The sequence below is a fragment of the Chionomys nivalis genome, chromosome 11, assembly GCF_950005125.1.
Source record: "Chionomys nivalis chromosome 11, mChiNiv1.1, whole genome shotgun sequence".
Taxonomy (NCBI): Eukaryota; Metazoa; Chordata; class Mammalia; order Rodentia; family Cricetidae; genus Chionomys; species Chionomys nivalis.
This window is the reverse complement of record NC_080096.1, coordinates 15,205,201-15,218,286: the sequence shown is the minus strand read 5'-3', so window position 1 is coordinate 15,218,286 and position 13,086 is coordinate 15,205,201. Positions and strand designations below refer to the sequence as shown.

The following is a 13,086-nucleotide window of genomic DNA, read 5'->3' as shown; positions in this document are numbered from 1 at the left end:
CTGTGTGGGAGTCCAGCCCCTTATTTTCAATCTGCCAGCTGGACTCCCACCCATCAAACTGGGCCCCTTCACCATGACGTTCCACTTTCTCTTCCATAGTCTATTTCCGGGCTCTGGTAAATTTTACTCGGTCCATTGAGTACAGCCCCCAGTTGGAGAATGCAAGCGCCAAAACATTCCGAGAGGTGTCGGAGGCCGTGGTGAATAAGGTACGAGCGAGAGGGTACCTAGGGTTGGGGGCGCCCTGGGGGTAGCAGGGCAGTACTGGAGTATGTGGGAGGCATTTGATGGTGGCGTGTCTCCACAGCTGGAGGCAGAGTATTTGAAGATCCCGGGAAACCAGATCGTCAGCGTGGTGTTCATCAAGTGAGATGGGTTCCTGGGGATGGAATGGGTGGGAGCAACCAGGAGGGGTCAGGAATGGGAAGCAGCTTGGCTCCCAAGAGCAGGGCAGGGAGGGTCTGAAGGGATGAACCGTTTTTGGTTTTTCTGAGATAGTGTTTCTGTGTGTAGCCCTGGCTGCCCTGGAACTCTTTTTGTAGACCAGGCTGGCCTCAAATTCACAGAGATCTGTCTGCTTCTGTCTCCCAAATGCTGGGATTAAGGTTGTATGTCACCACCACCCAGCAGGGATGGGTCATTCTTGATGAACATAGATGGGGTATCCTGCTCCAGAAATGGCCCTACCCTAGGTGCAGGCTGCCCAGGTCCAGGGCTGGCCATGGCAGGAACTTGGCAGAGGTATGGAGATCATAGACCTCTTTCTCTTTAGGGAGCTGGATGGCTGGGTCTTTGTTGAGCTCGATGTGGGCTCCGAAAAGAAATCGGATGGGCCTCAGATTCAGGAGGTCCTGTATAAAGTGGTCTCCAGCGGCTCCATTGGCCCCTACATCACCTCTCCCTGGGGATTCAAGTTCCGTCACCTGGGCAGAGGTGAGCCTGTCCTCCAAACTGGGGTCGCTCCCCCAGTTTCTCAGACTCTGGCCCCTTCTGGTGTCTCTACCTTGGGTCTTCTCGACTAAGACTGGCATACCACTGGAGACAGGATACTCACTCCATCCGGAGCCCCAGCTTGCCTGTCTTTCTGCTTGGTTAGAGCCAAACTGCTCCCTCCACCAGGACCCACGAAGCTGTATCCTCACAGACCTTCATATATTGACAGTAGCTAAATCTCCCCCTTCATTCAGCACTTCCCAGTCAAAAGACATTGGCATTCAGCAAAACCAGCAGTTGTAGGACTAGGGAGGCAATTTAGCATGTAAAGAAGTGTTACCTTGGCACCCATGTGACCCCAAAGATGTGGCAGCCCCCCTGTATAATTCCAGCTGTCAGGAAGCAGAGTCGGGGTCCCCAGAGCAAACTAGCTAGCTAGACTGCAGTACAGCAAGCTCTGATTCAAGAGAGAGACCCTGCCGTAGTATAAAAGATCACCAATCAAGGAAGACTGTGAGTCTCATGCATGTCACATATATGTATGTGCATGTTCATGATATGCATCTATACATGCAAACACTCTCTCACACACACACCTTTTTTTTTTGTACCTAAAATTCATCATTCTCAAGCACCGAATGAGTGTAGGCCCTGTTCACAGGGCCCTGATACGTAGCATCCACTAAGGCCTCCCAAGTATTCCTCCTGTTTTCAGGATGTTCAGAAAGGAAAAGCGGTCGTCCACACCAATGGGGATGCAAACCACACCGTGTGTGTGTCGCCCTCTCTAGAACCCATGACAGATGGGAAATGAAATATAAACCGGTCCAGAGAGGACAGGAAATGGGCCCAAAGTCACCGTCTTAGATGTAGAAGCTAGTCCTGGGTGCTCAGGGTCAGCCCATGTTTCCTGTCACTCTGCCTGCTGTCCTGTCTGACCCACTGAGTCTTTCCTGGGCCAGTTCTGGTTCATTCCTCATAGGCTGTGGTACTCGCCCCTTCTCCAACGCGGCATCCTTACTGAGCGGGCTCTCTCTGGTCATGTTATGTGCCTCTGACTCAGTGAAGCTCTAGATGGGACAAACTCCAGCCCCACAATGGTGTCGTCTAAGGGAAAAACCAATAGTATGCTATCAGCTCCCTCGTTCTGCATGTGAAACCTCTATCAGTGCACCCCAAAATCAAACTTGCTCTGCTGGGTTTTCAGACCCAGGCCTCATGCTTGCTGGAGGCCTGGCCATCATTCTCTCCTTAGTGAGTTCTCGGGGCGGGAGGGGGCAGCGGCAGGCTCGGCTCGGGCCTCGGTTTCCAGGTCCCAGGTGGGATAGTTGCTGACTATAGCTTCCTTTCCAGCACAGACCCCCCCGCCATCCCCAGCTGCTGTGGGGGTCACAGTGACACCAGGTGAGAGTATGAGCCTGACCGAGGTCCAGGGGGTTCCTAGAGAACCTAACAGATGGAGGGAGAAAAGGAGGACAAAGGCCACATGCCTGCCTCCTCCCACTGTTTCATTGCCCTCACTGGGCCAGGCTGTAGCCTGCACGCATATGGCATGGTGGCTGCATGCGTGTGGCATGTCACCTGTGTGAAGGTCCGTGTAAGGAGTTCTGTCCTGTGTTCCACATATGCCATGTGTGTGCCCACCAAGCGCTTCTTGCTCTTGCTGTCTGCCACAGTGGCCTGACTTGGCACGAGAGCCACTTACAGCCATGCCTCGCCTGTGCTGTCTGTCACAACCCTAGCTGCCTCAGCCTGCTGCCTGACTTCCCTCCTGCCTCCTCCCCCACCAACAGTGCCCTGGTTCCCAAGGGTCTGCACCGAGACGGAGTTTGCTTGCCACAGTTATAACGAGTGTGTGGCTCTGGAGTATCGCTGTGACCAGCGACCTGACTGCAGGGACATGTCTGATGAGCTCGATTGCGGTGAGGCGCTCTCGGGAACCTCGAGGGGTCCCTGGTGGCCTGCCCAGGGTCGGGCTACATCTGAGTCTCTGGGTCATCTGGGCTGTACGGGTTTGGTGCAGGCAGAGCGGTCTGGAGAGGGTGGAAATGGGGACACAGTGATGGCAGAGGCTGGTCGTGGGGTGGACTCCAGGGAGTGTGGGGGACTGTGGGGTGAGGGGTGAGAGCCACCCAGTCACTAAAAATTAGGGATCCTGTCCACAGAGGAGGCCGTCCCAGAGCTCAGCTCCTTGCCACCTGCTGTTGTGAAGGTGTCACCTTTACCAGAGGCAGCCGCAACAGCTCCACCGCCAGTCACGCATAGGCCTCCGTTTCTGTTTCCCAGCGTGGCTGTGCCCGCAGCCTGTGGACCCCAGGAGGCCACATGCCACAGCGGGCACTGCATCCCCAAAGATTACCTTTGTGATGGTCAGGAAGACTGCAAGGACGGCAGTGATGAACTGGACTGTGGTGAGGACCGTGTAGGGCGGGGGCGTGGGGACTGGGCTCTGGTCCACCAAGGACCGCCGTGACTCCCTGCCTGGTCCACACAGGACCCCCTCCACCCTGCGAACCTAACGAGTTCCCCTGCGGAAATGGACACTGCGCTCTCAAGTTGTGGCGCTGCGATGGTGACTTCGATTGTGAGGACCGCACGGACGAGGCCAATTGCCGTGAGTACAGCAGGCCCCACTGTGCTCCTGTCCCTCTAGTCTGTGTTTGTCCGTTTCCTGCTCTGGGAGGTGTGCTGGCCTTATTAGTCAGCAAGGGACCCTGCAGACAAACATCCAAGGACCTCTGTGTTTGGAACTGCGTTAGCAGACAGCAACTGGCCATGTCTCTCCGGCTTTACCGTATTTGAGTGACTGTTAGTCTTTTCCTTGTCACTGTGCTGGTATTGGTGAGAGAACCGGATGAGAAGATCTCTGAAGAGGGCATCCTGGACTGGTGTGTGGGTCACAGCCTAACCCATGGGCTGCTCAGTCTATTTTATACTGTTGTATCAGAATGCTAGAGCCTGGTCACTTTATAACCCATTGGATTTGGCTCAGTTTTGGAGGCATCGTAGGTAACTGAAGGTGGGAATGGAGCCGTGTTGCCCTGCAGACAGTGCCCTGTGCTCACTCCACCTGGTTTTGTCCCCAGCCGTCAAGGAGCCTGGGGAAGAATGTGCGCCCACACAGTTCCGATGTGTCTCCACCAACCAGTGCATCCCGGCCAGCTTCCACTGTGACGAGGAACCTGACTGTCCTGATCGCAGTGATGAGTTTGGCTGCAGTGAGTGAGGGGCTGGGGCTGGGGGTGAAGTGGGGATGGGGCTGGGGGTGGAGTGGGGATGGGGTTAGGGATGGAGTGGGATGGCACTGGGTGGGTACCACTTTCCATCTGCTTTCTTGGACCAGTCTCCACTCTCCCAGCACTCCCTGTCCCAATTGCTGATTAAACACTTAACTCCTGCTCTCTTGTCCCCAGTGCCCCCCCAGGTGGTGACCCCTCCCCAGCACTCCATCCAGGCTTCCCGGGGCCAGACAGTGACTCTCACCTGCGTAGCCATTGGTGTCCCCACGCCCCTCATCAACTGGAGGCTCAACTGGGGCCACATCCCTGTTCATCCCAGGTGCGCTGCAGGTGGGAGTGGCCAGCCTGTGGAAGAGGTTGAGTCTGTGGCTCGCACCTAACCCACCACTGTCTTGGGGCCTACCAGGGTGACAATGACCAGCGAGGGAGGACGGGGCACACTGACCATCCGTGATGTGAAGGAGGCAGACCAGGGCGCATACACCTGTGAGGCCATGAATGCACGTGGCATGGTGTTCGGCATTCCAGATGGCGTGCTGGAGCTCGTCCCACAGCGAGGTGCTGTAGGCGGGTGGGCTGCTGGGTGTAGGGTGGGCGACTGGCCCCAGTACCACAGGACCTCCTGCTGGTGGCCAGCCACAGCCTCTTCCCTGCCTCCCAGCAGGCCCCTGCCCCGATGGACACTTCTACCTGGAAGACAGTGCCTCCTGCCTGCCCTGCTTCTGCTTTGGTGTGACCAACGTGTGCCAGAGCAGTCGGCGCTTCCGGGACCAGATCCGGCTGAGCTTTGACCAGCCCAATGACTTCAAGGGTATGTGATGGGTGGGCTCCAGGCTCCTGGGAACCTGGGACAGGTGTAGATGGACCAGGGCCAAATAGCAGGGAGTGACCCAGAAACACTGAATTATGTCAGAAAAACCTTTAGGACAAGCCAGATCCCTGTTTGTAGCCTCAGGCTGTAGGGAGAACAGACTCTAGATCCTAGGCCCCGTGTCTGCACACACACACACACACACACACACACACACACTACTAAAAAGAGGGTTGGGGAGATGGCTGAGTCAGTGAAGTACTTGCCACACATCCCGGCGCCCATGTGAAAGCCAAATACAATAATATGACCCTGAAACCCCAGCCCTGGGGAGGCAGAAATGGAAGGACTCCTAGGGGTGTGGCCAGTCAGCCTAGTTCCAGGGTCAGTGAGAAACCCTGTCTCAAAAAAATAGATGCAGATTTGGGGAGCTGATATATTAAGGGCGCTTGCTGCTCTTCCAAAGGATTCAGCTCCAGGGAATCCAACATCCTCTTTTGAATTCTGCTGGCATCTGCACCTATGTGTGTATGCACATCCCCTAAAACATACATTAAGAAAAGAAATCATTAAAAAAAAATAGGTGGGGGAGCCAAGCATGGTGGCACACCTTTTTAGTCCCAAGACTGGGAGCCAGAGGCAGGCAGACCTCTGTGAGTTTGAGGTTGCCTGGTCTACATACTGAGCTCCAGGACATCCAAGGCTATGTAAAAAGACAAAAACAAAAGCAAACAAAAGCAAACCAACCAAACAAAACTAGAGGGCTTGTAAGATGATTGCCTAAAGTTGACCTCTGACCTCCACAGGCATGCTGGGGCATGTGCATGCAGACACATAAATAAATGTAGTTATTTTCTTCCCACAGGCACACACACACACGTTCACATATATCTGCACGCAAACATGTCCACACACATATACACCACACAAAAAGCCAAACTGTTGGATCGCCACCAATGACATGTGAGCATCCAATGGCAGAGTGTAGGTACCAAGTGTTCCTATTGTCATGTGAAGGATGCTGCCTGGGGGCTGGGCAGGGTGCTGCCGAGAAATCCTGCGTGGGAGCTTGGGGGTGGTGCACATGTGGGGAGAGGGTTGGACCAGTGACCCCGTAACAATAAGAGCAAGCCCTTTTTTGAGCACCTCCCTCGTGTTACCCTCATTTTTAAAACTTTTTTTTTTAAAGATTGATTTATTTATCATGCATCCAGTGTTCTGCCTGTGTGTATGCTTGGACACCAGAAGGGGGCGCCAGATCTCACTATGGATGGTTGCGAGCCACCTTGTGGGTGCTGGGAGTTGAACTCAGGACCTCTGGAAGGAAGAGCAGTCAGTGCTCCCAACCAAGTCAGCTTGTGCATTTTGTCTTCATAAGTCCATGAGTTGGGGCACCAGGATCATTGTTTTATAGATAAGGAAACTGAGACTTTTGTCCAGGCTCAGGCCCTAGGAACATAGTGGAAGCAGGACTTGGGTTTCTGTTCTTAAGCCCCAAATAGTTTTCTGCTAACCTCAGTGGACTGTTCCCAGTCTGATGGTCCAAAGGTTCTGGGAAGTCCTACTGTAGTGAGCCTCTTGCCCTTTCCTTGACCGTGGCTTCTAACATGGCTCCCAGCTGTCACTCTGCAATGACGGCCCTCCCTAGGGCATGCACCAAAACTTCAGGAGGTCAAATGACTAGAAAAAGAAAAGAGCCAATGCTTCTTTGTGGGTGGATTAAAACAGGGTTTTATGTAGCCCAGCCTGGCCTCCAACTTGAACTCATGATCCTCCAGGAGTGCTGGGATTGCCAGTGTGTTCCATGCCCAGCTCTGCTTGGCTGCTTCCTAACTTCCAGAGAGAGATGCCTCTGTTTTCTCTCTATTATCCCTTCCTGGGTCCCTGCTTCCAGAGTGGTTGTTCTCCACTAATCGTGGGCTGCAATCCTCACCCACCTGTTGTCCTTGCAGGTGTGAATGTGACCATGCCCTCGCAGCCCGGTGTGCCCCCTCTCTCCTCCACCCAGCTGCAGGTCGACCCGGCCCTGCAGGAGTTCCAGCTGGTTGACCTGTCACGCCGCTTCCTTGTCCATGATGCTTTCTGGGCCCTACCCAAACAGTTCCTAGGTAACAAGGTGAGAGCAGCTGCATCTCTGAGGACAAGGCAAGATCTCTGTCTGCTACCCTCTCAACCCACTTTGGGTTCTTCCCTGACCACCTACTCTGGGCTGGCCAGAGTGCCCCACACTGGCCCCCTTGGGTACATGCTGTCTGCCATGGACCGGGTTCTCCATGCCCAGTTCTCTATGAGCCTTCCATGCCAGGCACTCTATGAGCCTCAGAAGGGCAGAGTGAGGGACTGGAGGACAGGATGCAGCTGCTTCAGGATGGCTGCCCGCCCCTGATCTTACCTATCCTGGCCAGGTGGACTCCTATGGTGGCTCCCTGCGCTACAAGGTGCGTTATGAGCTGGCACGAGGCATGCTGGAACCAGTACAGAAACCAGATGTGATCCTCGTGGGTGCAGGTTACCGCCTCCACTCCCGAGGCCACACACCCACCCAACCCGGAACTCTGAACCAGCGCCAGGTCCAGCTGTCTGAGGTTGGTGGCACCTGAGTCCCAGGGGTCGGTCTAGGAGGGAGGATTGGCCAGGGAGGAGTGATGCATGCCACACAGGCACTGATATTCAAAACAACCTTCTCCCCTCCAGGAACACTGGGTCCACGAGTCTGGCCGGCCTGTGCAGCGGGCTGAGATGCTGCAGGCACTGGCGAGCCTGGAAGCTATACTGCTGCAGACAGTGTACAACACCAAGATGGCCAGTGTGGGACTGAGTGACATTGTCATGGACACCACTGCCACCCACACCACCAACCACGGTCGTGCTCACAGTGTGGAGGAGTGCAGGTACCTGCCCCTGGTCGGCTGTGGATCATGGGGATGCTATCTGGAGTAGAGGTGAAACAGCAGAGCGTGTGTTTACTGCAGCCATTCTCTTGATCCTATCGCCACAGATGCCCCATTGGCTATTCTGGTTTGTCTTGCGAGAGCTGTGATGCCCATTTCACCAGGGTGCCTGGAGGGCCCTACCTAGGCACTTGCTCTGGCTGTAATTGCAATGGCCATGCCAGCTCCTGTGACCCTGTCTATGGCCACTGCCTGGTGAGTAGCTCAAGCTGCCACTTGGACATTGGACAGGAGTGGGGCTCCCCTGTATTCATGAGCATGGCATGACCTCTAGAATGGCTTGAATGGCTCCAGGTGAACTACCATGACCTCTGGATACCTTAACAAGAGATACAGTATCTGGACAAGGGAGCCAAAAGCCTCTTTCCTTGGCAAGGGCTATAGGAAGCATGGTCCAGACATTACCCCTTCCCTCTGGGGAACAGTGATGAGGACTGGGATTGCAGAGCTGATCAAAGAGAAGGCACAGACAGGCTACCGCTGCCAGGGGAGGCGCTGTGAAACATTCTAGAGCCTGTGTGACCCGGTTCTGCTCAGTAGGACTTGAGCCACCCGCTACCCTCTCCTGTCCTAGAATTGTCAACACAACACAGAAGGACCTCAGTGTAACAAGTGCAAGGCTGGCTTCTTTGGGGATGCCACACAAGCCACAGCCACTGCCTGCCGGCCCTGCCCCTGCCCATACATCGATGCTTCCCGAAGGTCAGACCCCACTCAGGATATGGTAGTGTGGCAAGTAGGGGTATTCTCTGTCAGGAAAACTGGGTACCCACATGGATTCCAGTCCTGACCTTCTCACTGAGTTGTCCCGTGCTCTTTGATCTCTTGTGGACCTCATTTTCCCTTTCTGTATAATGGGCCCATCTCCTGTCCTACGGTTGCTATGAGGCCACAGAGGAAGAACAGGGACCGGGAGATGGCATCACGCCTCTCCGTGTGTCTGTGGGAACAGAGGTCATTTCCTGGCGTGAGCATGTCAGACCCCCAGTTCTACCCTTCTACCCTGACCACTTGATCCCCACAGATTCTCAGACACTTGCTTTCTGGACACGGATGGCCAAGCCACCTGTGATGCTTGTGCCCCAGGCTACACGGGCCGTCGCTGTGAAAGGTGAGGCGCTGATAAGGTCGGGTTGGGGGTCGTGGAGGTAGGATGCCCCGGCTGGGTGTGACAATGTTGTCTCCCCCAGGTGTGCCCCTGGCTATGAAGGCAACCCCATCCAGCCAGGCGGGAAGTGCAGACCCACCAGTGAGTATTGTGACCACCTCTTCTCATACCCCACTGGGCGGGGGGCACCTCTGCCCCTTCTCAGCTCATGCCCAGAATCCCTGGAGAGCCACCCATCTCACCCAACCTGCCAATGCTTTCCTTCTGCCTCCAGACCAGGAAATCGTGCGCTGTGATGAGCGAGGCAGCCTGAGCACCACAGGAGAGGCCTGCCGCTGTAAGGTGTGTGCGCTCTGCTCTCTCCAAGACCGTGATCCTAGCCACGGGAGGAAGGAGAACCTACCCTCTCTGGTACCTTGGCGAGTGGACGCTGGCCTTGCCTGAGGCCCATAGGCCAGGCTGGCTGGTCCTCTATACCATGAGGGAAGTCCTGGCCTTGGGAAGGAGCACTGGTTAAGGAGTCGGCCACCCTGAGTTCAGTTTCCTGACATGCCCACAGCAGCTGTTGTGTGCATTCTGGCCCTCACCTGCATCACTCTGTCAGGTCTCTTGTTGATGTCACAGCAATAGTGGGAGACTCAGTGGGAGATGTCAGTGGCGAAAGGAACCAGGTGGGCTGGAGAGATGGCTCAGAGGTTAAGAGCACTGGCTATTCTTCCAGAGGTCCTGAGTTCAATTCCCAGCAACCATATGGTGGCTTACAACCATCTGTAATGAAATCTGGTGCCCTCTTCTGACCTGCAGGCATACATGCAGACAGAATACTGTATGCATAATAAATAGATAAAGAAAAAAAAAAAAGGAAGAAAGGAACCGGGCGAGCTTTGCAGTCAGGCACTCCCCAATCTTGTAACGAAGAGTAGATAAACACACTGAGTGACCATGTGCGCTGGTTCATGTCTCAAGCCTCGCTTTTGTGAGGATGGAGAAATCTCCACCTTCCTCTCAAGGCTCTAATGCAAGTTGAGTGAGGTGGCTGAAGAGGCACTCGCATGGTACATGGAATTTTCCATCGTAAGTTGTCATGGTAGTCAATTCAATCGACTTGCTTTGTTTCAAATCTTAACTTATTTGTGAGCCTCTTAGCCAATGAGAAAAGGGAGCGCGGTTTCTTTAAGCACCCATGATCTGGCGGTGATGCCTCACACATATGTTTTCCATGGTGCTCTGGGCCCCCCCATCTAGACTGTGGGTGGATTCAGCTGCTAGTTCCAGGCAGCGTCCCCCCGGGGGCCATCCTGCAGCTCCTGACTCTGTGTCCACAGAACAATGTGGTGGGACGCTTATGCAATGAGTGCGCAGATGGCTTCTTCCACCTGAGCAAGCAGAACCCCGACGGCTGCCTCAAGTGCTTCTGCATGGGAGTCAGTCGCCAATGCAGCAGCTCCTCCTGGAGCCGTGCCCAGGTACCCACAAGAGGGTGGCAGCTGCATGCCATGCCCAGGGTTGGGGGAACAAATGGGGGGTCCCACCACCACTACCACCACCACCATTGCCCCTTTCCAACATTCTGCATTTCCAGGTCCTCGGGGCTTCCGAACAGCCCTCTCGGTTCAGCCTGACGAATGCCGCAGGTTCCCACACCACCAGTGAGGGTATCTCGTCCCCTGCACCTGGGGAGCTGGTGTTCTCCTCCTTCCACAACCTCCTGTCTGGACCCTACTTCTGGAGCCTTCCCGCCAGCTTCCGAGGAGACATGGTGGGTGGGTCAGAGGAACAAGACAGGCAGGGCATTAAGAGGATAGCAAGAACATGGTCTGACCTGACTTGACGTCTCCAACTGAAAACCTGCCCACCCCATCTCAGGTGACCTCCTATGGAGGAGAGCTGCGCTTCACCATAACCCAGCGGCCCCGGCCCAGTTCTGCACCCCTGCACAGACAACCACTGGTGGTACTGCAGGGGAATGGCATCACATTGGAGCACCACGCCTCAAGGGAGCCCAGCCCCGGGCAGCCCACCAACTTCATAGTGCCCTTCCGAGAGGTGAGCCCCATCCCAACCCTTCTTGTTCCTCTCTTTCGGGGCCTCAGCACAAAGGAGGGCAGGAATGGATCGTATGTCGTTTCCTTGACAGCAAGCCTGGCAGCGTTCTGATGGGCAGCCAGCCACAAGGGAGCACCTGCTGATGGCCCTGGCAGACATAGACATCCTCCTCATCCAAGCATCCTACACCCAGCATCCGGCCGAGAGCAGGTAGCTGGAGCCGGGTCAGGGCAGAGGGGTCTCCAGACTAAGCAGAAACATGGTGTAACCCCTCACATTTTGCCTGTAGAATGGAGAGCATGCTGCTGCCTCCCTTACAGAATCTTAAGAAGCTGGGGACCAGTGTCTCCTGAATCAGCTTTCCAGCAGTCCCCAGAGGAGTTGGGTAGTGTAGCGTGTCCAGGCAAGGAGGGGGAGAGGGTAGCCCTTTGGAGGAAGCAGCAGATGTGAGTGGTTGGCCACACCCCTGGAGACTGCAGAAGAATGAAGCCCACGTGGTGATGGAGCTCAGGACTCTGGGTATTCCCAGGACACAGTGAGCATCCCTTCACCACGTGTCTTGTCACATCCAGGATCTCTGGCATTAGCATGGACATGGCTGTGCCGGAGAACACTGGCCAGGACTCAGCGTTGGAAGTAGAACAGTGCACCTGTCCACCCGGGTACCGCGGTCCTTCCTGCCAGGTGAGCCTGGGTCCCCCACCTATCCACCCAACATCCTTCACAGTGATTGCTGGCCTTTCCTCCTTTGTCTCTCCCCATATGGTCAGCCCCTACCATCTTTCTGTTACAGGACTGTGACACAGGCTACACACGCATGCCCAGCGGGCTCTACCTGGGCACTTGTGAACGCTGCAACTGCCATGGCCACTCGGAGGCCTGTGAGCCCGAGACTGGTATTTGCCAGGTGAGCCCTGTCCCTTCACTTTCAATCCTCAGAGAGCCTGGGCTTCCAGGGGCCCGGCCTCAACCTGCCCCATGTCTCTCCAGAGCTGCCAGCACCACACGGTGGGCGATCGCTGTGAGCAGTGTCAGCCAGGGTACTATGGGGATGCCCAGCGGGGCACACCACAAGACTGCCAGCCCTGTCCATGCTATGGAGCCGCTGCTGCTGGCCAGTGAGTCTGGGCCCCACTTTTCCTGAAGTACCTACTACCCCTTCTACCTTCTCTCTTGCCCAGTGCTGGGGAGAGGCTATAGTTAAATCCTGGTTGGCCACGTCTCAGTGTTTTACTGGGGACAGATAGCCTCACTTTCAAAGCCTTAGTTTCCTAAATGGGGACAGCGTACCCACCTTAGCCCTGAGTAGAACTGAGGTGGGTGGTGGGAAAGGAACTCGTGGCATAGACTTCACCCACCTTCCTGGTCTGTGAAAGAGTAGTTGATATCTTACTGACGGAACTTTCCCCCTTTCTCAGGGCTGCCCATACTTGCTTCCTGGACACAGATGGTCACCCCACCTGTGACTCATGCTCACCAGGCCACAGCGGGCGTCACTGTGAGAGGTGAGATGGGCAGTGGGGAGTGCCGGGGGCCCAGGAAGGTATACCTGAGCCATCAGCTCTCCTCTTTGTGAGCCTCACCCTTTAGCCTGGCATTGGCCTGCTGCCCACCTCCCAGCCCGTCCTTTGTCCAGGCCAGAGCCCTCCCACTAGACCCTTTGCTGTTTGGCTGTTTTGATACAGAGTTTCATGTAGTCCAGACTATCTACAAACTCATTATGCAGCCAGGTATAGCCTTGAACTACTTCCTACCGCCCTCTCCTGGAGGTGCTTTAGGCTCACACCACCAAGCCCTACATTAGGCCTCTTGATCTTGACCTTTTGAGTCAAGGCCTGATGGGATCGACTCTCATTGGCTGTGCCTTGAACCCACCTTGCTTTGGTCTCCCCCGTGCTTCATCTATCAAATGGGTGCACACAGCTGATGAGTTTTCCCCTCACAGTGGGGGTCACTGAGTCCAAGCACAGATCCCCCTTGGACCTAGGCTCTTCACCA

General features: G+C 55.3%; 1 protein-coding gene across 1 annotated transcript in view; it reads left to right on the top strand.

Annotated features, from left to right (window-relative positions):
• Positions 1–13,086, top strand: part of Hspg2 (heparan sulfate proteoglycan 2) — a 102,144-nt gene that overhangs the window by 41,354 nt on the left and 47,704 nt on the right. Inside the window, exons 4-29 of the mRNA XM_057783679.1 lie at positions 100–209; positions 308–366; positions 773–933; positions 2,727–2,855; positions 3,099–3,344; positions 3,428–3,547; positions 4,020–4,151; positions 4,347–4,491; positions 4,579–4,730; positions 4,837–4,983; positions 6,936–7,099; positions 7,389–7,568; positions 7,678–7,874; positions 7,982–8,129; positions 8,509–8,636; positions 8,959–9,045; positions 9,125–9,183; positions 9,317–9,384; positions 10,368–10,508; positions 10,625–10,801; positions 10,909–11,088; positions 11,180–11,298; positions 11,661–11,772; positions 11,882–11,995; positions 12,079–12,206; positions 12,507–12,593. Coding sequence (XP_057639662.1) covers positions 100–209; positions 308–366; positions 773–933; positions 2,727–2,855; positions 3,099–3,344; positions 3,428–3,547; positions 4,020–4,151; positions 4,347–4,491; positions 4,579–4,730; positions 4,837–4,983; positions 6,936–7,099; positions 7,389–7,568; positions 7,678–7,874; positions 7,982–8,129; positions 8,509–8,636; positions 8,959–9,045; positions 9,125–9,183; positions 9,317–9,384; positions 10,368–10,508; positions 10,625–10,801; positions 10,909–11,088; positions 11,180–11,298; positions 11,661–11,772; positions 11,882–11,995; positions 12,079–12,206; positions 12,507–12,593 — 3,490 coding nt within the window. The remainder of the gene's footprint in view (positions 1–99; positions 210–307; positions 367–772; positions 934–2,726; positions 2,856–3,098; positions 3,345–3,427; positions 3,548–4,019; positions 4,152–4,346; positions 4,492–4,578; positions 4,731–4,836; positions 4,984–6,935; positions 7,100–7,388; positions 7,569–7,677; positions 7,875–7,981; positions 8,130–8,508; positions 8,637–8,958; positions 9,046–9,124; positions 9,184–9,316; positions 9,385–10,367; positions 10,509–10,624; positions 10,802–10,908; positions 11,089–11,179; positions 11,299–11,660; positions 11,773–11,881; positions 11,996–12,078; positions 12,207–12,506; positions 12,594–13,086) is intronic.